The 24,474-nt window shown below is 40.1% G+C and overlaps 1 protein-coding gene across 1 annotated transcript in view; it reads left to right on the top strand.

Moving 5' to 3' along the window:
• apaf1 (apoptotic peptidase activating factor 1) overlaps positions 1-20,491 on the top strand; it is a 40,116-nt gene extending 19,625 nt beyond the window's left edge. The window contains exons 25-27 of the mRNA XM_022749534.1: positions 769-894; positions 2,618-2,764; positions 19,874-20,491. Of these exons, the coding sequence (XP_022605255.1) occupies positions 769-894; positions 2,618-2,764; positions 19,874-20,020 (420 nt within the window). The 3' untranslated portion in view covers positions 20,021-20,491. The remainder of the gene's footprint in view (positions 1-768; positions 895-2,617; positions 2,765-19,873) is intronic.
• Positions 20,492-24,474: the final 3,983 nt, after the last annotated feature.

The raw sequence follows: 24,474 nt of genomic DNA, 5'->3' as shown, positions 1-24,474 counted from the left end.
ATTCTATTCTGCTCATTCCTTTTCCTCTATCTCTCTCTGTCCTCTTTTTTTCTCTCTTTTTCTTTCTTTTTCTGCTGACCTTCAGATGAATGGGACTTTGTGTGCAGACATACTTAGCCGGCTGCCAAATGAAGTGTCTAATTATGAGCTGTGTTATTTTCTGTGCGGCACAGGATGCAACCGGGGTAAGGAAGAAACACAGAGGGAAAGACTAGGATGGGAAAGGAAAGGAAGGAAGAGAACAACGAACGAGAGCTAGAGATGGGAGGACAGGGAAAAAGGGAAAAAAGTTAGAGGAAGAAAACAGCAGAGTGAGAGGGCACTCATTAACAGTTTCATCATTTTTATGTTGTGCTGTAACAACATTAGCTCTGTATTTGTCCTCATAGGATGTAACATCTTTATTATTGTTATTATTATTACCTGTTATTCCCAGGTAAACATAGCTATGTTTTTATAATTATATTTCATCCACAGTACGTCACAGTCTGTCCAAGGAGAGTTCATCCCATCTAGCTGCCCTGTGTTACAGAAACGGGTAGCTTAGTGTTCTTCTGAATAGGTTACTCTTGGGGTCAGTCACTCATTTCAGTTCTAATGTAGTGTAAAAATGAATTACATATCCAGTACATGCAGATTTTCTGCAATAACCGTGTCAGAATTCGTACATCATACATAATTATTGTACATTATTTATTTTATATTTTATTATTGTATATACTGATTTCTGCTTTCCTGTCTTCTTTATGCTTGACTTTGTGCTCTTAGTTGTGGCACTGTGAGTCCTGGCAGTGCGTCCACACACTGAGCGGCCATCAAGATTGTGTCCGAAGCTGCCGATTCTCCTGGGACAGCCGACGCCTCGCAACCGGAGATGACAACGGAGAGATCAGGGTGTGTGTTCAAAGCAATTCAGCCATTTAACTTTACCTTTTTATTTCTTACTATTGGTTGCTGATCTAGGAATTTAAGCTCATTAGGCTTGTTTTACTGTTGGAAAGCACCCTCAGCAAAGTGCCGCCTAAAAGCAAAAAGGTGGAATGGAGAGGGTTTTTAGGGAATTATGAGGAAAATGAGGCAGCAAAGAGAAGAATGGAGGGACTGATAGAGGTAATTTGAAATAAAGAATAGAGGCTACAGAAGAGAGGTGAGGAAAGACTTCTCACTGAGCCTCCTGCCTCAAGATACTCACATCAACTACTCCAAATGATATTATGCTACTAGTATGAGAAGTATGACAGTACCTTAAACCATCTAATTTGTTGTGCAACACACAAAAATGCAATTACAGCAGTCACCATTTATTCTGAGAGATCACCTCATAATTACATCTTATTGCTCATTTAGATAAAGTGCTTACTAATAGATCATGATTGCTGCAGTGTACAGAGGAGGGGTGGAGATGAAAGGAAGGTGGTAGGGCTCCTTCTCAGGAGGGGGTGCGGGAGCTGGAGGAGGTGCAGGTTATGTGACAAGTTGGGATGAAGGGAGCAGGAAGAGGAGGAGATTTCTGACAGTGGGAGGTGAAGGAGAGGACTCAGGCTGCCAAATTGGATCCCCAAGGCTTTGGAATCGGCACTGTTCATCTACAAACAGACAGACAGACACACACACACACACACACACACACACACACACACACACACACACACACACACAAAGTAAATGAAAAGTTAGACTGTGTGAGAGGTAGAGAGGGGGATGAGGAAAAGTCATTCAGCGCCGTTCAGCCTGAAGCGTCACACGGTGGCGCAGCATCAGTCAACAAAGGGTTAATGCCCTCTGGTGGCCTCTGAGCTGAACCTGCTCCATTATCCAGGAATGGCCCAATCCATCACATCCAATTACATAAACCACACTGAAATCTCACCCGTTTCTATGGAAACAAATCTGAGTCATTCAGCACAAAAGCATGCCAAGTGTTAAATATAGCTGTATGTGTGTGATGTGTCATTGTCAAGGCAGCATGGCATGTGAACAGTTGCATAACAGCTGCAATAGACATGATGTGCTGCACCAGTGTTGGCAGAGTCACAAACCATCGTTTCATTATATATGTGGTGCATTATGGGTAATTTCTTGTGTGGATTAATTTCTCAATCTCAGTTGTATTGAGTTTGAAGTTTCCTTCTTGACTTAAGAAATATAAGTTTCATGACAAAATATTATCACAAGCTCCTTCTGTCTTTCTGGAGCACATCTCATGAATTTCATAAACCAATGGCATTTGTTTAGTTGCCATGGACACGGTTTGGTTGTTGTCACGTGACCTAAGTGTGGCATTCTAGTCACATCTGATACAAGAGACCATGCTTGAACAGAGACAAGAGGTCACAATGTCCCCTTAAAATTTCATACTTGGGTCATGTGATAAAAATCACACTATCTCCATGGCAACCGAGCAAACTCCATCTGCTGATGTAGGCAACAAGATGTAGCTGAAAAATCAACCAAAGTAGTCGACCTGGTGACAGGAATTTATTGTACCAAAACTTATATTTGTCTGTTGACGGCACCAGCAGCCAAATCTGTAAATGCCAACACAGCTGGCATCTTTATTGTTTATCAGTGGCATTTACTTTATGGTTGGTTTTTAATGTTTGGCTGTCTATCACAGCTCTGGAGTGTCAGTGAAGGCTCTTTGCTGAAGATTTGTTCGCGAGACGGTAAAGACGGTATGGACTCACTCCACGGAGGCTGGGTGACTGACATGCACTTCTCCCCAGACAACTCTCTTCTGGTTTCTACTGGCGGCTATATCAAGGTATGAGAACATATATGAATCATATGATTACTCAACGCCACAATGTATTGGTTACGAGGGATTACAGCGAAGTAGACGACACAGTTTGATAAGTAGAAATTAAGATGTTATGTCCTTAAACTCAACCTTTTTTATAAAGATTTTACACGGAAAATGTTGCCTTTATTTTATAGGAGACATAGGAGTACTGATGGAAAACATGGGATGTTTTGGTTTTTATGGTATTCATTTAGACCTTCTTGGCCATAAGGATGCACTATAGTATTTTTTTCAAAGGAAACAGAATAACATTGTTTTCTATTTACCAGGTTCTTATAATAAATGGCAGAACATACATTAAGTAATGAAGTTCAAGTCGTGATTTATTTACTCCGTAAGGGGCAGTAGAGTTTAAAAATTACTTATTAATATATAACTCTTTTATAATGCATTGCTTAGTGCATTACTATGAATTAGTACCAAAATGCAGTATGTACCACTCCCTGCCCATTCATCAACTCGAGTGCGCTTTAGCATAATTCCTTCCATACTTTTTGCTGTTTTAAACAATGTATATGTGTGTATGTGGGAGGGAGAGTTATTGATTGAGTGATGTTTGTGTCACAGTTGAAACAATACAAAAAAATCCCCCAACATGCACCAGTGTTACTGTCGCAGTGGTTCAGGTTTACATAAAAATGCTCAATACCCTGGAGAAAGATATCAATGCCTCCTTGTGACGTGACTGGAATAGTGTGTGTGTGTGTGTGTGGGTATGTGTGTGTGTGTGTGTGTGTGTATGCAACTCTTATTGCCTTTAGTTTTACAGGAGATGGGGTCACAGAGCGGGCAGTCTCAGCTTGGCTATGATTGGCTATTTGCTGGGCAATGATGTAATCCTCAAGAGAGAGCAGTTCTGATCGATGAGGCTTTATATCTCAGATTACTCCTGATACTGTGTGTGGGGTTGTGCTGTGTGTGTGAATATGCGCATGTGCGCTTTTGTTTATACCTGCCTGTGTGGGTCGGCAGAGATGTTACTGTAGAAGGCAGTGGATCCTATTGTTGAGGCTTTTTATAGAGAGATGGACAAAAACGCATCATATTCTCATCTACAGCAGATTTCTATTGACAAGATCATAAAGCCTGTAAATGAGCTCAAAGGGAATGAGACCCCCAATGTGCTTCTTTTACTCAATACCATTTCTTCTTTACAATAGAAGAAGGTGATGTTCTGAAGATGTTCAGAAAACTGCTGCCAGACCAATACATGTTTTTTTTCCATAGAACATGCAGTGTAAAGGGCAGAGTTAAAGCACTCAGAAATGTGTTAATTAGAAAGACGAGGTGCTTGAAAGAAGACCAGACACAGTAACAAGACATCATACGTGAGAATATAGACTTGAGGTTTGAATTCACTGCTTTACTAATAGAGAAGAGGGTACGGTTGTACAGGAATCAATGTGAAGCAAACAAGCCAGTTATGAGGATGTAGATAATAGGGGCCACTTTTGGCTGTATTCCAGATTTTAGATCATCTGGGCTTTGTGATATGGCAAAAAAAATCAATATGTATATAAATTATATAGCAATATTGAAGTCAATGTTTCTGCTGAGATCAATGATTCCCTGAGGCTTAAAGGAAAAGTTCTAAATTTTTAGAAATACATTTATTTGTTTTCTTGCCTGGCCTCCATGTCTGAATACACCTAATTAACATGTTGTGCCTGATATGTTTAATCCATACACGAATAGAAATGTAAAAACATCAATTAGTGGTTTTAAGGGGAATTACATGCTGTAACCATTTCTTGGCTGGATGCAGTGTCTTCCTTTTTATATGCTAAGCTAAGCTAATTTAAAAAAAAAAAAAAAAAAAAAAGCTTGAACTTCCTAGTTAATGTACAGACATGAGTGGTATCGATCTTCACAGCTAGCAAGAAAGCATATTTCCCAAAATGTAAAATTATTTCTTCAATCGCTTCCTAGCAGATTGTAAACATGAAGATAGACAGCGAACTGTATGGACTGTCAATAGACAATCAAATTTGATAAATAAATTTGATTAAAAAATAAAACTTTGTCAGTACAAATTTTAGCAAACCCAGCGCTACCTCCCAACAATGTTGATGTGCTGTTCTCTACCACTTCTCACTATGAAGTTTTCAGCAATGTAGATATGTCCACAGTAAATAGATAGGAATCGATTGTTGGTTCTGGCGTAAAATTATAAATACCTTTTAATGTTTCTTTGCAATTTGCTTCCATTTCTGTGCATTTTTTCAAAGTCTTTAAAATAGATTTGTATTTATTTTAGCCTTTAAACTATGCCCGAACTGGAAACCAATCTGTTAACAGCCTTTGAAGTCCTGTAATATAGTCTTCTATTTGTTTTTTAGTAAGCTTTCTATACACGCCTGCTCTGATTGAAGCACTTTGTAGAACTCATCAGCTTCATTTTCCATTACATTACAATGACAGTTATAATTACTGTGGGAATCAGCTTCCAGATTACTCCATTACTCCATTTCATATACCTTTTTTTTTTTTCCTCACTGTCTTTCTCAGCAAAGCAATGTTGACTTGATGGATCAGCATGTGGATGTGAGGAGCAGTGATGGATTATTATGCCTGTCTTAAAGGATGAACCCCCCGAGTCGGGAGCTTTGATTGATTAATTGTACTGTGTGTTGGCCGGACAACTATGAGAGGCCAGCCTGTCTGTCATAGTAATTACCATGACAGAGTGTGTACCACTTATGACAGATAATATAGCCTGCAGAGTGAGGAAGCACGATAATAATCTAGCTGTCTATCTGTTTTAATGATTATTGCCAGGGCGTTTCTCCGTGCTCGCCACTTTTACAATTACCAAATTTCTTGAAAATAAAACCTGGTATTTGTGCTCAGACACAGTCCTCTAACCAGACCTGTTAGTAAGTAGGTTGTGGTCTCTCATACCTCAGCTCTCCCATGTTTCTGAGCTTTAGATATGACAATGAAAAGGAAGTGGCATTTCCATATAAATATGAACCACGAACAGCAGCGTGGGAAAATAAATAATTTTCTGAAATCGAAAAAAAAAAAAAATTCATGGAACGTTGTAATTATTTTTCTGTCAGTCTTGGAAAAAGGCTTGGCAATCATCTGAACGTCCTCATGAGGGTATTTGGTTTGTATTTATCCTCAGCTGCTGTAAGGAGAGATTTCATTATGGAGGATCAGTGGGATTGTGTAAAATGTGCCTTTGAATCATAGATGTAGACTGACTGATATTGAAGTTTGGCTGGAATACCATAAAAGCTCTGAACAGTGGCTTTGCAGAGTGGTTCAAACTTTTTTTTTAGAAAGAGGTTAAAAATCTATTTCCACCGCATAATTTGATAAAATAACAGGTCATGTTGAAAATGAAGATAAAAGATAAACATGAATATAGCAAATTTATTATACGAACAATGCTCCTATCGTCTTCATATTCATGTCACGGCTACACAATACTTCACACAGACTAATTACTGAACAAAAACACTGATGTAACACATGGCCTGAAATAGTTGTGCTTCTGTTTCCAAGACATACAAATTCTGGACACACTTTCCAGTGGGAAAGTGTGTCCAGACTTTTGACTGGTACTGTAAAAAAGAATATTTTCTCCCAACTTACAGTAACTTCTACCAAGTTCTAGTTGTACCACACTGAAATTGACTGGGATTGACCGGCGGAGACAAAGTTAGCAATTAGCTGTTGGAGACTGTGGGGCATTTAGCAGCTAAAGAATTTGATATTTCCCTCAGGAGTTGGTGGAGACCAAAACCAAGTTCAAAGGATAGTGAATATTTGACTTACATCGGTCAGGTGCTCTGTAACTCAGTTAATATTCCTCTGTGTCTGCTGGATGTGACCAGACACCTGTTTGCCAAGATGTTATCCACAGCAGCTTTATAAGGTGGTATGTCAGTGCTGTGTTTATATCTTGTTGTGCTGCCACCAAGGGGCCAAGACCCCCAATGGAAACTAACAACAAAAAAACGAATACTGTTTTAAAATGTTAACTGTTCTAGAAAAATGGCATTGTTTTTACATCTCTCATTGTTTAAAATGGCTGGAGAGTTACTGTGTTTAATATTTTCTAGTAATGTGTGATGTAGGATTCATGCCCAGCTTTATTAGACAGAGCAAATAAACAATAATCTGCAGCTCTAAGCTCCAGTAAATTGTTTTGCATGTGCAGGAGAACAAACAGAATTTGAAGGCTGTCGCAAATCCGTTTTAGGGGCTATTTGTAAATACTGCAAGATAAGATTAATATGGATTATGTGTTAACATAAACACAGCCCCTTTAAGCAATATTTGTGTATTTACTACTATGATAATTTCATTGATCATAATCTTGATCCACTGAAACAAACGAAACAAAAACTAAAGTACATGTTAAGACTCTGCTCTGACTATCATTTCTTTGACAGGGCTCCTGGAAGAGAGTTTCTGGAAAAAATAAATAAAAATAAGCAGAACGGAGCAGAGAAGGCATGTTTTTCTTATCATGATGTGATTCACTGGAGAGTTTTCAGCTATCAGATCCTCTCTGAGCGCCGCTCTGAACATCACAAGCCCTTGTGCACAATGACTCAGTGTGTTGCTGTTGCTGCTAAACAGGATGATGTTGTTATTGGTCGGATAAGAGCAGGAGAAGTGACAGAGGGTGATGTCTCCCATGGTTCTCACTGAGTCGATCAGTTGATATGATGCAGCGTGAAGCTTGTAGCGTGAGGAGTCCTTATTGTTTGCCCATTTCTATTTGTCTCTTTGGCTCCCCGTGTAGAATGATGTGTTCTTGTTTCGTCCCAGTGGTTTTTTACACATCTCTGTCACTACTTCTACCTTCATCATCTCTCAGGCTGCTTTTCTTTCTTTGTCTCAGCCTCTCTCTTTTCCTCCCCGTTTTATCACTCCCTCCCTCTCTGCATGGTCGGGTGGATGGTGTTAGTGTAATTAAAAGCAGCGGGCTAATGTGTGGGGGTATATATTCTTGTCCAATCCCCTGGTGTGTGTAGTTACCTGTGTAGAGCATTTAATTAAACATTTCTTACGCTCCTTATCACCGATGTTTTACTTTACATAATAAAAACATAACATAAGTGCATGTATTGGTGCATTAGGTGAGCATACATGCTTGCGAGTAGATGTGTGTGTGTCTTTGTGTGTAGTATTTGTCAGGGTGTGATGAAGTGGTGCCGTCCAGCCCTCTGAAAGAGGCTGTTACATCCTACACTGATTCCCATCAGTCCTCCTTCCTTCTGCTCCGGGTCCTGCCAGGAAATGCTGTACCTGTCTCACACCTGGCCTTGACTCACACACACCACACAGGAACACACAAACACACTCATCAAATGCCAGTGAGTCGATCTGTCACAGTGCCATGATCCAAGAGGGAGGCGGCAGGTGTGAAAAGGCTCATCCTGACTGCAAGAACACACACACACACCCAGCAGCCCAGAATAATTCACACCAAGCCGTCATGAAAAAACAAAAGCACTGAAAGAAATTCCTCTCTATTAATACTGACACAGGTCTGTCTTTATGAACAGTTTCTCACATTCAAAAGCATCTTTACTGACTGAACAGAGGCATGAGAGACTCGTCCTTATGTAACCGTAATCAATATCTCCTAGGTCTGTTTTACTAAGCCAGCTGTCAAAAGCCAGACTGAGGTGCCATCTCATCAGCAGGGATGGCAGATCTGTTCTGATCTGTTAATCCTCCTTTTTCAGTGGGATCAGACTCACCGACGCACCCATCATATTGCTGGTCATTACCAGTGAGTTACTACAAATTAAAGATTGAGGAGAGGAATCCTTTAAAGGGTGAGAGAAAATAACACTACTAAATACAGACCACCGATTTGATTAGTTAACCCCACTTTCCTGCTCAGTAGCGAAAGTGCTTGTAATGGGCAGCTCTCAGGTGTAAATTTGGATTTGGTTGAGTTGAATTGGAGCGTCCACCCTCTTTCAGATCTGTAGTACTATTACACACATGAATACTGTGGCTAATTTAGTTGTGCCTGGTATGAAAATGCAGTATGGTTGCAAGTTGTGCTGTTTATTTTAGTCAACTGCAGCAAAAAATTGCATCCCAAGGGTCATATGGTAGAGAAAATATATATTTACTCTTGTGGAAATATGCGGCAACTGATTTCCACATCACTACTTTATGCCACGGTGTGACCCCCAGGGGGAGCGTCGTACTTCATTTCAAAGCGTTAAAACACAAACATCGTGTCAAATGTGTTGCCTTCTTTCCAGTCTGCTCTATTTGTATTGTCAGTCGGGACCTGTACGACCCGCCAAACTATGACAAGCCGATCGTCTTCTCAACAGTAAAATGCACACAGCCTCCATCCAGAAGACATAGAAGTTACCTGACTGAGTTAACTGCAGTATGTAAGTCTGTATTTATAGTGCACTTTAAAACTGGGTTTAAACTGGGTGCAAAAGAGAAAACATACAAGAGAGGGCGCACGCACGATACAAAATGAATTACAAATTTGATTATGCATTGCTGTGTTTTTTGGAGAGTTACTGCCAACAGCAGTTGATCAGTGTAAAGGCTCGATCACGGAACCATTTAAAACAGGAAATGTAGCATAAAGCCGAAGGATGTCATACAGCATATAGACACAATAGAGATAACCAATTCGAAGCCTGAGACATTCGGTAACCGAGGGGAGATATGACAACTCTTAATTGGCAAATGGCAGTAGCAACACATACTGTCTCTCTTTTTTTGTTTGTTTTGTTTTGTCTCCTCTTCTCTCACGCACATTGTCATGCACACACTCACACTAACTTACACACCCACAGGTTCACACACTGACATTTTGTAGTACCCACACAAACACATATTCTCTTCCGCGCAGTGTATCCCCAGACGGATGGGAGTGTTTCAGATGACAGTTCTCCCCTGCCACCAGTGTTGTCAGACATCACTTATCAGCCGAGCCTGTGATGGAGGAGAAAGAGAGAAACACAATTTCACCTTATCTCACCTTCTTACACTCCCCTCGCTTTCATTCCCCGATCCTGTGCCTCTGAGTTCCCACCAGACCTCCCTTTCCTGGGTTTTCCTCCACTGTTAACTCTCTGTTTCACACCTTCATTTGTTTTCTTTTTCCTTCTGCTGTCATTTTCTTCACCTGTCTACTTTGGTGACCTTATGTTTAAAGCCTTCCTCCCTTGCTGGAAGCTAATACTCGTAAGCTTTTTCCATTTTCACACTGGCAACCCTGTGCTCTGTGCTTCTTCATGTGATGCTGTGTGCGTTTTTTTTTTTTTTTTGTAATGATGTTTACTTTGTACAGTAGATCAGACTCTAACTCTCTCAGATCACTTGAGATTGCTTTCACCCATCAGTCAGTCTGCCTCCCTCCTGCTTTCTCAGCCTGAGCCATCATTGTAAAGCGTATCCTAACAAGGCCTCGGCGGCCAATGAACTAGTAGAGCCAGTCATCACTCGAAGCAAGACTCAAAGTGAAGCCTGACGTGATGAAATGAGGAGTGAAGGTTGCACTGACCTTCCCTCAAGAGACATTTGATGGATGGCGAATCTGTCAAAGATTAAGAAACAGTTGGTTAGCAGAGAGCAGAGGGGAGAGTAAATGCAGTCACTTCTCTGAGGGATGGATGGGGTAACAAGCAGTCAAGATTCTTGTATAATGAGATTGACTAAGCCATAAGTAAATGTGTCTCCATATTCCCTCAATGGCAAAGCAGATCTTAGTGCTTTCCCTCATCAGTCAGTCCAAGTTGCCTGTCGGTGCCTCCGCCTGAGGTGTGTTTTTGTTTCAGAAGTCATAAATATAACTTTTTGCATATGGAGGTTCTTTTGGTTGGAAATAACAACAAAGCAGGTTGTGTGTGCGAAAACATTTTGTATTTTAGAAACCAAGTATCATAGAGTTAGTTTGTGTTGCAGTGTCAGAGCGAAGACGACAGAACAAACATCAGGAAATGTAGTTGCTTTTAATTGACAGATATATTTTTAAGTCTGACAGCCTATGTTTGAGGAAAAGGCTGAAATTAGAAACACAGAACAGAGCTAATGACCTGCGACACAATGCCATGTGATGAAATTCAAATACTTCTATCATAATTTTTGCGTTCAGGTTTTTCACATGGGCTGTATCTTAGAAATTTGCAGAATCTCAATTACAATATGGAGGAACAGAATTGGATAGAATAAACTTCATACACAGTGTATATGCACATATTTCAAGCGTAAGGATCTGAGAAGGTGGCGAGCAATTTCCGAGTCTGTCACAACTGGAAGGATTAGAGAAATAGTGAGAATAGTCCTTTAAGTTCACATTAACTGTAGGCAACAAAAACATGTACAAAGATATAAAGTTCGTCCTGTGCTGTCCAGTTGGTTGCAACTCATCGTTTTACTTTTTGTTTCTGACACATGTCTGGTGCTGTAGCAATGAAGGATGCACTGCAGTGTCCACTTTGTATTTTATTTTTTGTTTAAGCAGGTGAATGCAGGATGCTTTATGAATAGTCTTCCGCTGCTTTATTAATAACTGCAACTTTTGTTGCAGCTACAGAGTTGACTGACTCTCGTGTTTTCTCTTTTTGTTCTTTTCATGTGCTTTGAGTTAAACTTTCTGGACACATTTTTTGCAAGAGCATTGACTGATTTTCGTCGAGGAGTTCATTAACCTTTCATTTGATCTCCCTGAAGCACTTTTCTGTACATTGATCCTCCTGCATTTCTAAAGACCACCCTCTTTGATATTACTGCAACTGTATGTTGGTTAACAGGCTAACTGCAGCCCTCGGCTTTTACCTTTCATCCTTGCACCCTCACTTTCTTCAAACATGGTCCAGAGATGGAAATAACACATTTTGATGACTGCTGTCTTCTGAGAGGACATGTAACAGGCCACCATGTTGGTTCACGTGGCGTTCGCACTTTTGATTTCATTCAGCGCTTTTCTTTCTTCATGCTGTTTCAGAAGTAAGTACCCCGCAGTGCTGCTCCAGCATATCAGCAGCACCTACCTCTAAAAATAACCTCACACACTTATAAGATGCAAAACAGCTCCTGAAAATGCATCTATCTTTTTTCATAATCCATTGTTCTATTTTTCACCGTTTTCTATTTTCCCTATTCCGGCAATTATTTTTAAAAAAACGCTCTCTCTATCGCGCACATTCTTCTTCATGTGGTCAAAATGCATCCAGAGTAGATACAGTTTCCGTGCGTCCTTGACTCCCTGCTTTGGCGTTTGCTTTCTCTTTCTCACACGAGACAAAGCGAGAGTGGAGAACTTTGAAAGAGTTGAGCTTGGAACGAGCGTGGCCTGGTTTCCGTGCTCTTGTTGTCAGGCTTGGGGTATAAACACAGGCTGGTGAAATATTTATCTGTCTCTGGGAGGCAGTTGTTTCCCCTGCGTTGCTCATTAAGCCAGGGTTAATTGTCTCTCTGGCTGGAGAAGCAGGGCCCATGTGTGCGCAAATCACACTGAGATGAAATGAGGCAGAGTGGAGATGGGAGATCAGTGATGGAGAAAGAGGTGGCGGGAGGTGTTTATGGTGTGTTCTTTGTAAAATACATGGCTATACACTCATGCTAACCGACTTTCCTCTTACACCAGCTCTTTGTCTTGTCTCTCCTACTCTCTTTTACACTTTTTGTCATAAACTCTTTGTTTTACTCATTTTCAACTTCATTTTTATTCCTATCCTGTCTCCGAGGATGTTTTCAGACTGGGTTCCTTTATCTGAATTTCAATCTTCGACCCTCCTCCATCCATCCAAACCCACAAGTCTGCTGTCATCGTAGTGTTGTTCTGATCTGTGTTACATTTGCGTTAAGTGCGGCTGTTTTCTACTGATGCCAAAAAACAGTCCAAAAAGATTAATCTCACTGTTTGAATGAACCTCTTTTTGTCTACACTGATTTCAATGTAAAAAGTCAAAAAGTCAAATCTATATTCAAATTTAAGCATTAAAAGAAATAGTTTGACATTTTTTTTTGGGCTGGGATCAGTTGCCGGGCAACCAGCAGAGAATCAAAGTTACTGGTCCCGGCCAAGAAATAGTTGTGGCACACACAGTAAGAACTTAACAACAAGCTATAATGTTCCAGTCTTTATGCTAACTTAAACTAAGCGGGTGGTAAGAGAGTGGTATTGATTTTCTCTTCTAACTCTTCGCAACAAAGCAAAAGTGTATTTTCCAAAATGTCGAGCTATTCTAACAAATAATATCTAATATCTGCCTTTTAGCGCATACAAGTAGATTTCCCATGAGGTAAAGCCTTTTTTCTCCAAGCAGTATTTAATCTGCATTTTGAGGTATTCAGGAGAAATGGACAACTATAAACTCTGAGGGGAAGGTTCGCTGGTCTGAGAGCAGCTCCTCTCCTTTTGATCTGCATCTGGGTTTTGAAAACGAGTTCATTTCACCAGATTTCACACCGTCCTCTTTCTCTTCGTCACTTTCTTCTCTGTTTCTCACACACATGATCATTTTTCTCTTTATATTTCTGTCTCTTTTTTTCTTACTCCCTAGCTCCTCTTCTCTCCACCAGCTCACCTTCTCTTTTGATATCTCCTTTTTTTTTCTCTCCCTGTTAAGGCTTCTCTGTCAAATGCTTTTCTTTTCATGGATCTGAAAGGTGTGTGTGTGAGAGAAAGAACAACAAATTGAGGAAGGAGAAGAATCTGTCCAATCCAAGGACATATCTCTGTTTCCTGCTTTTTTCCTTTTTTCTTTTTTTTTTTTTCCTGGTGACAATTGTGATGAACAAATAGTTGCCAGTAGAAATAAAGGAATGTGGGTGAGAGAAAATGAGGGAGAAATGTGTAGAGGATTGTCTGAGCATCAATATTTCAGTGGATGGAACCTTGGATGAATAATTCAACCTCAGTGTCACACTGTTTCCCTCTCTGCAAGACTCTTGGCCTGGTGTCACACACACACACACACACACACACACACACACACACACACACACACACACACACACACACACACACACACCACACACACACACACACTAAATCCCTTGCATTTTCTCTCTGAAATGGAGGTGGCCTTACAAAATCACCTGAATCTACTCCAGCTGGTATCCCCTCTTTCTTTTAATCTCCCTCCCCTCCTGCCTCCATCCATTGTGTTCATCCTACTTTCTGTAAGGTCTTTACGATGTTTTACGTGTAGAAACCGTACCTATTCCCTCTGGACTCTGTGACCGAGCTATTTATGTAAAAGGAAGATGAATTACTCCTCTCCACCCCCTTCTGCAAGACGCCACTGTGCGCTCACTCACGCCTAAGCGTCTCTCTGGCTCTCACATGAACGCATGGACAGGTATTTCCCTTATGTAAGCGGTGCTGACTTTCCACCAGGTAGCCTGAATAAGCGGACCTATTTAGCCTCACCACAGCTAACGGTGAGGGCCTGTCAGAGCAGATTTGGTGCTCCTCTGCTGTTAGTTGACATGAATTAAGGTTACTCACGCTCACACTCACACGGCAGCTATCCCGGCTTCCCCAGACTTGATTTTGTGTGTGTGAGTGTGTGATGCTGAGAGGGAGCTTATCTGAACACGCAGAATGGTGTGGCTTTATAGATAAGGGTTCAGTGGCCCTTGTTGTTTAGTATCATCAAGTTTCTTTCAAAGCAGATGTCACGTGTGAATACTCTCCAGCCGTCTCTTCTTACTCTGTCACGTCATCAGCATTGTTAAAATACAATGAGTGGATAACAGTCCGCATCCTAATTGTTTCAGAGCTCATCTGTCCTCACAGGGCCGGGCGATATTGTTGAAATCAATATTTTTTTGACATTGCCAAATATCTCAAGATGGCAAGTATAAAAATCACATAAAATAAAATTGAAACCAATACAAATGTGCCCCTCTTAAAGATTTGGCTCTTGTGTCTATACGTATATATTAGGCCATTTTGAGCAATGTGGCAAATCAGCTGGCAGGACAGTGTTATGGCAGTATTGGATTTATTTAATGCTTCACTGTGCTGACGTACATTGAGAAACCACATTCCTGTCTGATTGTTTTTCCCATGAACAAACTCTATTCCCAGACAATTATGATGAAGAAATCTCTCTACATTTCCAAATATAGAAAGCTTGAAATGAGCACAAGGTTAGGTGGAGTGGCGCTTCCGGCTTCTGGATGTGTCTCCCTGTCCTGGTCGGTCAGCTGCCACTGTCTCTGTTTTTTAGGTCTCTGTCATAAAAGACATTTTTATGGACGCCTGACCAGCTCTTTCATGTCACCATTGGGCTTTATGTTGCTGTTTCATCTTTTCTTCTCTTTTAATTTTTTTTTTTCTCTTTTATCTTTTGTTTTTTTCATCTTCTGACTTTGTGTTGTATTCAGAGATTCCTTATTGGTCTTGCTGGTCTTGTAGTATACTATAACTTGTTATCGTATATCCTTTAGCTGTCACTGCTGGCTCACCACTTCAGGAATTAGGAATAATCTCCATTATATTTATAACCTCCATTTGCAATCAGAATTTTTGATAGTAATCTACACGCTACATATAAGTATGTAAGTAAGTATGAGTGTCATTTTAATGTTAATTCATTCCTGTCTTATCTCAATATATTTCCACTTAGCCCCACCTGTGTCTGCTCCTTGCATTAGTATTCATGTAATGTACAGCTAGCATTGTAGGACCCGTTCTTCGAGTTAATTTCAGCAGCCTCAGCACAGAAGGAAGCGAGGACGCTGCGCTGGATGTTTGGAAATATTTCTGTCCACCACAAAGAAAACCCAAGATGGTCCCACAAATACACAGTAAACACACCCAGGGGTATTGTTCTCCCACCGACAACTCAGAAATACACTTATACTGTATAGTCATTTAGCGTCCACACGCATCCTTAGCTCTCCCATAAATCAATGGTCCCACAGTGATGGTGTTGATATCAGCACATCAGCCATCTGCTCTGTGGATATGGGCACTCTGTGTCACACACAAAAACACAAATCGCCGCTGCGTATTCCCATAAGAGTCACAAACCCTTATGGAAACAGACTTATCTTGTGTGGAGCTGTTGTTGTGACGAATGTTTTTTAATATTTACGGCATCTTTAATCTGCATCTGTCTGTTTGTCTAGTGCCCCCGTCTGTGTTCATATGCCTTCTCTCTTTTACATTCTTCACATGTGCACCTTCATTTCCTTCCTTTGTCTTTTTTTTGTCCTAAATCAAAGAAATCTCACTTTTTCTCCCTATCTCTGTCTTCTTATTTCTGTCTCCCTCTCCCATAAATATGCATGCCGTCCAGTCTGGTCTCGTCACCGTCCTCTGGTGTAAATGTTTAAACATAGTGATTTTCTGGCCCTTTTTCCCTTCATAGGAAATCCAGTCTCACTCTGAAGCTAACAACATTTTCACACTTTCTGTCCACACATGTTGCCCCCCCCTATTCCACCATCGAGCGAGCAGACTCTTTTAAACATTTATTCTGCACCAGCTCTTTCCTCTGTACATTCTCTGCTAATCCTTTTTTTATAACCAGTTGGCATTATGGAGTGATTTTCTTCCTTTTATTTTCTGTTTCGTCACGGAGTTTCATCATTCGTCTGTTGCCCTTGTTTGTCGTGGGATTCAGCCTTGTTGTTCTTTCACTCTACTTGTTCTCTCCCTCGTCTGTTTGGCTCTTTTATTTCTGCATTTATACGTAAATGTGTGTGTGTATGTGTGTGTGTGCAGGCATCTGAGTATTATTTCTTTGTGTGAGCTGTCAGCGCTTTGGCAGCCGGCAGCCATCTTTCCTTCCATCCAGATGCAATTACACGTTAACCAAGTGTCTCATTCTCTCCTTTGATATCTGCTCTGTGTGTATCCTCGTTTCATCCCTCCACCTCTTTATCGATCCCACCTTTATCTTGTCTATCTTCCTTCATCCAGCCACACATCTCTCTTTCTCTCTTCATCCCTGGACAAAACAGTGGGTAGGTGTCATTGTATGACCTTGAAACGTTCTTCGCTCAGGTATGAGATGCAAACTGCCCATTGTTTCTTCTTCAGATCATCAAATCTTAATTTGGTAACGCTTTATTTTATGGGTCCATTTTTTCCACCTAATTGCCTCAGCTAAGCAGCTATTACATTTTTTATGCTTGAGGGAAAACGAGCAGCGGTGCTGTAATACACAGGAAAAAGACCATCCATTAAAGGACTGTGACTCATATTTTAAACTATCATCTTGTATCGAAATGGGTGACGAGCTGAGTCGCGTCAGATTAGATGTGTCAGGATCTTTGTGATTCAGCTCAGCAGGAGATTGACTGATAACAGCATGTTGCAATTTTGTGGAAAAAATCTGAATCACTATCAGGTGCTGGGGGGTAATGTTATATACCAAACGATGATTTATGTCTATGTAATGTTTAGGCCTGTTATTCAGTCTATATATGTTTACATTTACATACTCTATAGAAACACAGAATTTAATTTGTTTGTTTAAATGTCATGTTCACGCTCAGGTCACATTTGGGCTTGAGGGCGGCAGCAAATTAACATAGCAGATTCATCACGGTGCTGTACACACAAACAGAAAAAGATAAGCACCGGGTCTGTACCAATAGACATTATGTAAAGCAGCTTTTACATTAGCTACATTCAATTTAATGTTTTCTTGCAGTGATTCATTCAAGTATTTTTAGTAGCGTGCTGTGTGAAATGTTTTCCTCTCTGATTCCTGGGTGGAGGGCCACAGACGGACATGTTTGAGGAGAGACACTATGGTTTCTCTTTACACAGTGAATTATTAACAACTGCAGGTTAGCAGGCCTCTGACTCGAATGTCTTTTTTTAAACAGAACATTTATCCAGGTTTATTGTTGGATCTGACCTGTGTCAGGATGTCAAAGCAGGAAAAGAGGGCATAACTGGGTCAGGTTGAGCTTGTTTTATAGTTCCACATAAAACTGAAACCATCTCGCACCACAACAAATGTTTCATAGTGTACATGGATGTTGGGCTACCAGCAGGAGACTGGCAGTGAGTTACCACTGACCTGAGGTGAGGGAGACAATCAATGTAAGCTTACTGTTGATTAGCAGGAGGGAGAGGAGAAGCAAATGGAGTGACAATAATGAAAGACTTATTTTTAGAAAGTAAGGAAACAAGTTAATGGGACTGTTAGACTGTAAAATTAACACAGCTGAACCACTGAAGCACAGGTTAGCTGTCAGAGCTATTCACATTGTACTTCAGGAACCATCTTTAATGTACTTGTGTATACATAACCTAGTTTTAATGACATCACCCAGTAAACTGAGATGAAAAAAGGAGAGTTTAATGTTTTCTTTGAGTCCAAAATGTCATTGGGGCAGTACCTTTTTCAAGCTCTTCTTGGACCCCTACAATTTAATAGCATTTCCTAGTAGCATTTACAAGTAGCAATTGTGTGTTGTGACAAGGCTGGTAAAGTCCCTGTGATGCCTTTCCACTGCATATAAGGCAGGCAAACTGTGTGTGTGTGTGTGTGTGTGTGTGTGTGTGTGTGTGTGTGTGAGAGAGAGAGGAGGAGAGAAGAGAGAGAGAGAGAGAGAGAGAGAGAGAGAGAGAGAGAGAGAGAGAGAGAGAGAGAGAGTGTGTTATGATGGTTGCAGTGGAGGAAGTCCAATCAACAGAAGTATGGCAATGTGGCCAACCCCCTGCAGCAACAGAAATATAGTGGGCCATTTTTCAGTGTACACACACACACACACACACACACACACACACCCACCGCACAGTACATCTACAGTACAGCTTGACAATCTGGGCAAAAAAAATGAAGAAAACTGGAGCTATATATTGTGTTTTGATGCCATATTAGGAATATGCAGATGAGCTCCCCTTATTGCTGTTGAAGGGTTTGTGTGATTAATGAACTCTGTTTGTGTGCGAGCGTGTGTGTTGGGATTGTTCTATAAGCTTGACATCTGTTGCCACCACCCCTCTTGTCACAGTGTGTCTGTCTGCCTGTCTGCCGAGAGACTGTGGAGTTGGCCTGTTTTTCTTTCTCTCACACACACACACACACACACACACACACACACACACACACACACACACACACCCACATACACACACACACAAACAGGTTTTTTTTAACAAAAAAACATACACCACCAAAGCCTCAACCTATTAATTTGACTCGTGTCATGTTTTATTTTATTATTTTATACTGTCAAAGCTGAAGATGCACACACAAACACATACTCTTGTCAGGCTATAAATGATTGACTTGATGTGCCTTTGATGAATCATCCCAGTGAGATGGAGCTTCAGTGGAAAATGTCAACTTTAAACCAAGATTAAACGGAATCACTCTGAAAAGCTGCTGAGAGGGGTGTGTAATGTCTGTATCTGTGTGTTTGACTGAGCCCGTGGGTGTGTGTGAGTTTGAGTGTGATATTATACTATTGAATTCATCATGGTCTTCTTTGCAACCAATATAAATCCGTGTGTGTCTCTTTTTCTGTGTTTGTCTCAGTGTCTGATTCAGATAAAGCCTTGTACACATCACTTGATTTTTGACATTATTTACCTGTCACAGAGACAGTCTCGAGATCTGAGACTAAAACCCTCAAATCGGCATGAAATTCACACTCATGCTTGTTACGATGGGTCATCTAGATCACACGTTATGACTCGTTATAAGCTGTCACAGCCGCACCAATCATAGCCAAAACAATCTCAAAGACAAGCCTGGATGTTGTTACCTTTGGACAAAAACAAGCTAGCTGTTTCCAGTCTTTATGCTAAGCTAAGCTAGCCCACCGCTGGTTCCGGCTACATACTTAACTGTACAGACATGAGAGGGATCATTCATCTTCATCTAACTTTTGCCAAGAAAGCAGATAAGCACATTTCCCAAAATGTTACTTCATAATTTCGGGAGAGCTGATGTGTCACAACATTAAACAACAGAAATGTGTAATTGTGTCACGTTTTCACAGTGTGTCTGCCTGTGTCTGTCCTTTCCTACTGACAACCTCTGAGTTTGTGCACAGTTTGGTCTCCGGTTTGGCCCAGATACTGTACAGCAGTGTAATGTTCCAACAGTCTCTCTGTCTTTGTCCCATATGCAGTGGTGGGATGTGGAGAAAGGCGAGGCGCTGCAGACCTTCTACCCAACGGGAAGTGCTTTGAAGAGAATCCACGTGTCATCCGACTTCTCCACCTTCGTCACCATCGACAGCATCGGCATCCTCTACATCCTCCAGAGGGTGGTGTGATGGCAATGCTGCAACATCGGTCCAAACCCATCCAGCCAACCACTACATTTTCAAAACTACAGTGTCACTGAAACTGTGTATTAAAGTGGACGTGTTTGGTTGCATTAAGGACATTTTACAGACGGTTCAACCGTAAGCTGCGGTATCCCAGAATCGCACACACTGAGATGCACAGCTTACTTTTCCACTGTGCTCTCTCTACATTAAGGCTGACACTAGTCAACAGCATTACAGTAGAGCATTACAGACACACACTTTCAGTTCTGTGGGGTCAAATGACTCGGCTAACTTGAGTTGACCAGTTTATACCAGCTTTAAATGAAAACTGCTTCAGCGACGATCAACTGTTGAGAGTGTAGATGCAACATGATAGTGTGTTTGTGTGTGTGTGTTAAGACCGTAGATGCAAATGCATGTAAAAGGTGCATCAGATAGTAACATGTTTACTTAAAAAAAAAAGCCAGCAATCTTGTCGATCAGGGCTTCACAAGTTGTAGATCTATGAATCACTCATACTGAATAAAGAGGTAAATACCAACAGGCTAAAGATAGTGAATCTTGCATTAAGTTAAATGTGAATAATAAATGCTAATTATAAATCCATACTGCATTAGGGCTCAACATTATTGCATGTGACTTGAGAGGTTTTCCACTCCGCTGTCTGTAATCGTGCATTCAACTTGTCTGTGCTGTGATGTTTCTTGAACCTTCATTTTTTTTAATACTTGTGTTTGTTTTCGTTAGTACAAACAGTTCTGAGCCTTTTATTTACACTGCAGCCTTTAGTCTGAATGTTTCTTCAGTTTTCTGTTAATGGGTTACGCTTTTCCAGTTCACCAGCACAGATAGAACTTCTGGTGCACTTTGATAAGCATTAAAAATTGATAGCATGATTAAGTTTTAATCAGTACGCTTTTAAAAGTGAGTCCAAAATCTTTTGAAAGCCTATGTGTCTTTTTGTACATCCAAACTATTTGTACTTTTGAACTTAGATCAAAGGTAAATATTTTCTATAAAAAAAAATCACACCATGTGATTTATAATTTATAATCAAATTTCTACTTGCTGAAGTTAAAAGGCACTTTTTGTGCTTTATTAATTGCTTCATTTTTTTTAAGCAGTTCTTTTTAAGTCTTTATAACACATTGTCAGACTATGGAGCCTTTTCCTGTTCTGAGCACTTTGAAGCCGGAGTTACAATCTTTCATGAAGGTTTTGCAAATGTGGCTTTGTTCAGAAAATTAAAAATGGATTCTTACTTTGATTTGACAATACAGATACCGAGAGTTTATCCCTTCCACGTGCTATAATCTATCACACCTATTCATTGCAGTGGTGATAATACAGTCTCCAGCTCCAGTAGGAGTAATAAGCACACAAGGACAAAGTAAGGATGGATTTCAACGTTTCTGAACGATGCTGTTTTCGTTTTCACACTGTGCTCTTCCTGACTGGTGCTTTTTCCCGACTTCCTTCCTGTGTGGAGGTATCTGTCAAACATAATTGTTGAAATATTGATGTCTGCTCAGGATGTATTGATACTGTTTACAATGTGGTGCAATGTGAGCGTAATTTATAATTGATTAAATAACATACTATGATTGTTGACTATGATATGTTGTGTGTTGTTCAATGTCTGTGATGATGCTATTTCTGTGTAATGACACATACAATTTATGCATTAGGAGACATCCTCTGTCCTTCTCTAGTGTTCTAGCTGCTGCTTGACATTGGTTTTAAATGTCCACTCCACTCTGGCTGAATCTCAGTGTCACCCATCCTGTCCTGTGTCACCTCCAGTTTTTTACTTCATATGTCACCCTGTGACTGAGAACATTTCACTCCTGCTCTGAGGTTCAATGACCTGTTGAACAGAATAAATAAGAGATTTTTTTCAGCACTGTTTGCACAAAATATTTTCAGAATAGCATGAAAAATAGGTGTCCTGACATTTTATGTAAAGAAATATGTAAATGTAAGAAATACCATATGTTATTGTGTTTCTCTCTACAGTATAGCAGTTTAAAAAGAAGACATGGATCGGATATAGCATCAGTCACAGTTCAATGACTACAAGATAGAAACTCTCTGTACTGTTTTTCTCTTCATAATTTGTTCCACCGTTTGAGCCACTGAGCTATTTACAGTAGTTGACAAAAAATATCTGCTCATTTACTTGTCCACACAAAAAACAGTTGAGTTTGTTATGTAAATTTGATTATCTGCAGATCAAATAGTTGTCTCAATCTAACCCTTTAGAGATGAGCCAACAATGTGAATTTTGGGAAGGAGACAGAAAAAAATCAAAACATCTGGACCAATTGAGATAATTTGACAGCTGTCATTCTGTTGTAGTACACATTCATATTCATATTCAAATTGACTTTCCTCTTGAAAGTAGACAAAACAGTTATCTTGTTTGTCATACAATACATTTAGCATCATACTGTACATGCCAATTTACACACAAGGTAGAGGAAAGGAAAAATGCATTGTCAGGAAGTTTTTTTTAAATTAAAATAATAAAATACATTTTGCGACTTTGTAGAGGGTGAAAGCTGAGAGGCTGGAGTTATGTGAATGGAAACGTTTAATGTACAAAATGAATATTTGCGGATAAGCACCGAGTGCGTTTCTTATATTGAGCGCCACATCGTCATGCTTTTCCACTCCCCGCCACAGGGTGGCCCTGCTCCATAGATACGGTTACCATAGCGCCCGTTCCGGTTGAATTCTTGCGGCGGGCAACCTAAATGAACTACAACCAGTTTGTCGAAAACTGGCTAAAGAAATTGTCCCAATTTCAGGAAAAATGCAAAAAGAAAAGGAAGCAACCGACAATGATACCGAGGAAGATAGTGAAAACTTATATTTTTAGGACAACTCGGAGGACGCGGAGGAAGGTTAGTTACTGCTGTTCTGAAGTTTGTGTTGGTGCTAGCTAGCTAAACTAAGCTAATCCATTTAAAGTGACACTAGCCTGTAAAGACGCAAATAGCTCACCGGTGCACACCTGTGAGCACCATAGTGAGTGCTCCTTTCCCAAATTGGGATGTATGACCTCAAGAATGAACAAGACTAGTGATACTTTTATTATTTATTTCTGCTCAGTGCCCAGGGATATTGTACCATGGTGGACATTTCTGCACAGAGGAAGGCCAAGAAAAAACACCTGGTTTAAGGTAAGACTACTTGCTATGTTACTTAATGTTTATTGGTGGTTTAACTGCTAAGCTAATGTAGACAGGTTGCCAGGACTTGCGTATTATTTTACACTACTTCGGGTTTGATAAATGTGATTTTTTTTTTTGATAGTTTACCAGACCAAGTCACCAACATGTCCAGTGATTCAGTGTTGCACTAGAGTTGCCGTGCCTCCACTGATGTTCCTCTGCAGCTGACTTAAATTTGACTAATTAATTCCTCTATGGATGCAGTTGTTTATACTTGAAGCATTGCCTGTATGCAGCTTTTATTAGATGTATGTTTACACTAGACAACTGATATGAGTGGTTTTTGTTGGCAAACATTGATGAATTCTTTATAGGGTGCCAGGATTGAGAGGTTAGATCTCCAAAGGCCTCATTGGCCTCTGTTTTGTTTATCTGTTGTTGCTAAAAACAAATGAAAAAAGACACAGTGCAAAGAAGAAGTGGACATTATAGCTATTTGTGTATTTTTGTGCATGTGTATATTCTTCACTCTGGGTGTTGTCTTCAAATGTCTTGTTTTGTCCGATCAACTGTCTAAAAACCAAAGACAGTTTACAGTGATATAAAACTAAGAAAAAAAAGAAAATTCTACCTTTGGAAAGGCTTAAACAAGCGAATGTCCAAGTTTTTTTATCATTGAAAATGATGAACGGATTATTAGAATAGTTGCTAATTAATTTCCTGTTGATCGACTGATTAATTGACTGATATTTCAGCTCTGTAATCACTATAATTGTTCACACTGATACCAGTTGAAAGTAGCTTTGTGAACATCTGTGTTTTTTTTTAACTGACAAACTTGATTTAGTCAGTTAATCCAGGTCAGTCATCCCCTTGTCCAGTTTATAAGGAAATATACTGTTCATACTGAAATATTGGCATTTCAGTAAATCTGTTCAATTATTATTATATATGTTTATTTACTTGACCTCGAAGTGGTGAATAGATGTTATTGCTATACATTTAACTCTTTTACGTTGAAATAACTACACCACAGCTGTGAAAAGATCCTGGAGATGTCACTGGTGCTGACATTCAGATGGTAGCAGAATATATGACTTGAAATTAGACACAACAGGTGCGGATCATATTCCATACATGTGTGTGCGTGAAATATATATATCCTGCATTCTGCATAGTGACATCACTCCACTAGTTTACACACACGCTGGAGGGCAGTCTGTCCTGCAGTCCATGATGACATGAGGTGTTCACATTTACTGAGGCAATGGTAGCTCATGT

Source organism: Seriola dumerili, unplaced genomic scaffold, assembly GCF_002260705.1.
Source record: "Seriola dumerili isolate Sdu_G_001 unplaced genomic scaffold, Sdu_1.0 BDQW01000138.1, whole genome shotgun sequence".
NCBI classification, from domain to species: Eukaryota; Metazoa; Chordata; class Actinopteri; order Carangiformes; family Carangidae; genus Seriola; species Seriola dumerili.
The sequence above is the reverse complement of the archived record's forward strand: the minus strand, read 5'-3'. Positions and strand labels throughout refer to the sequence as shown.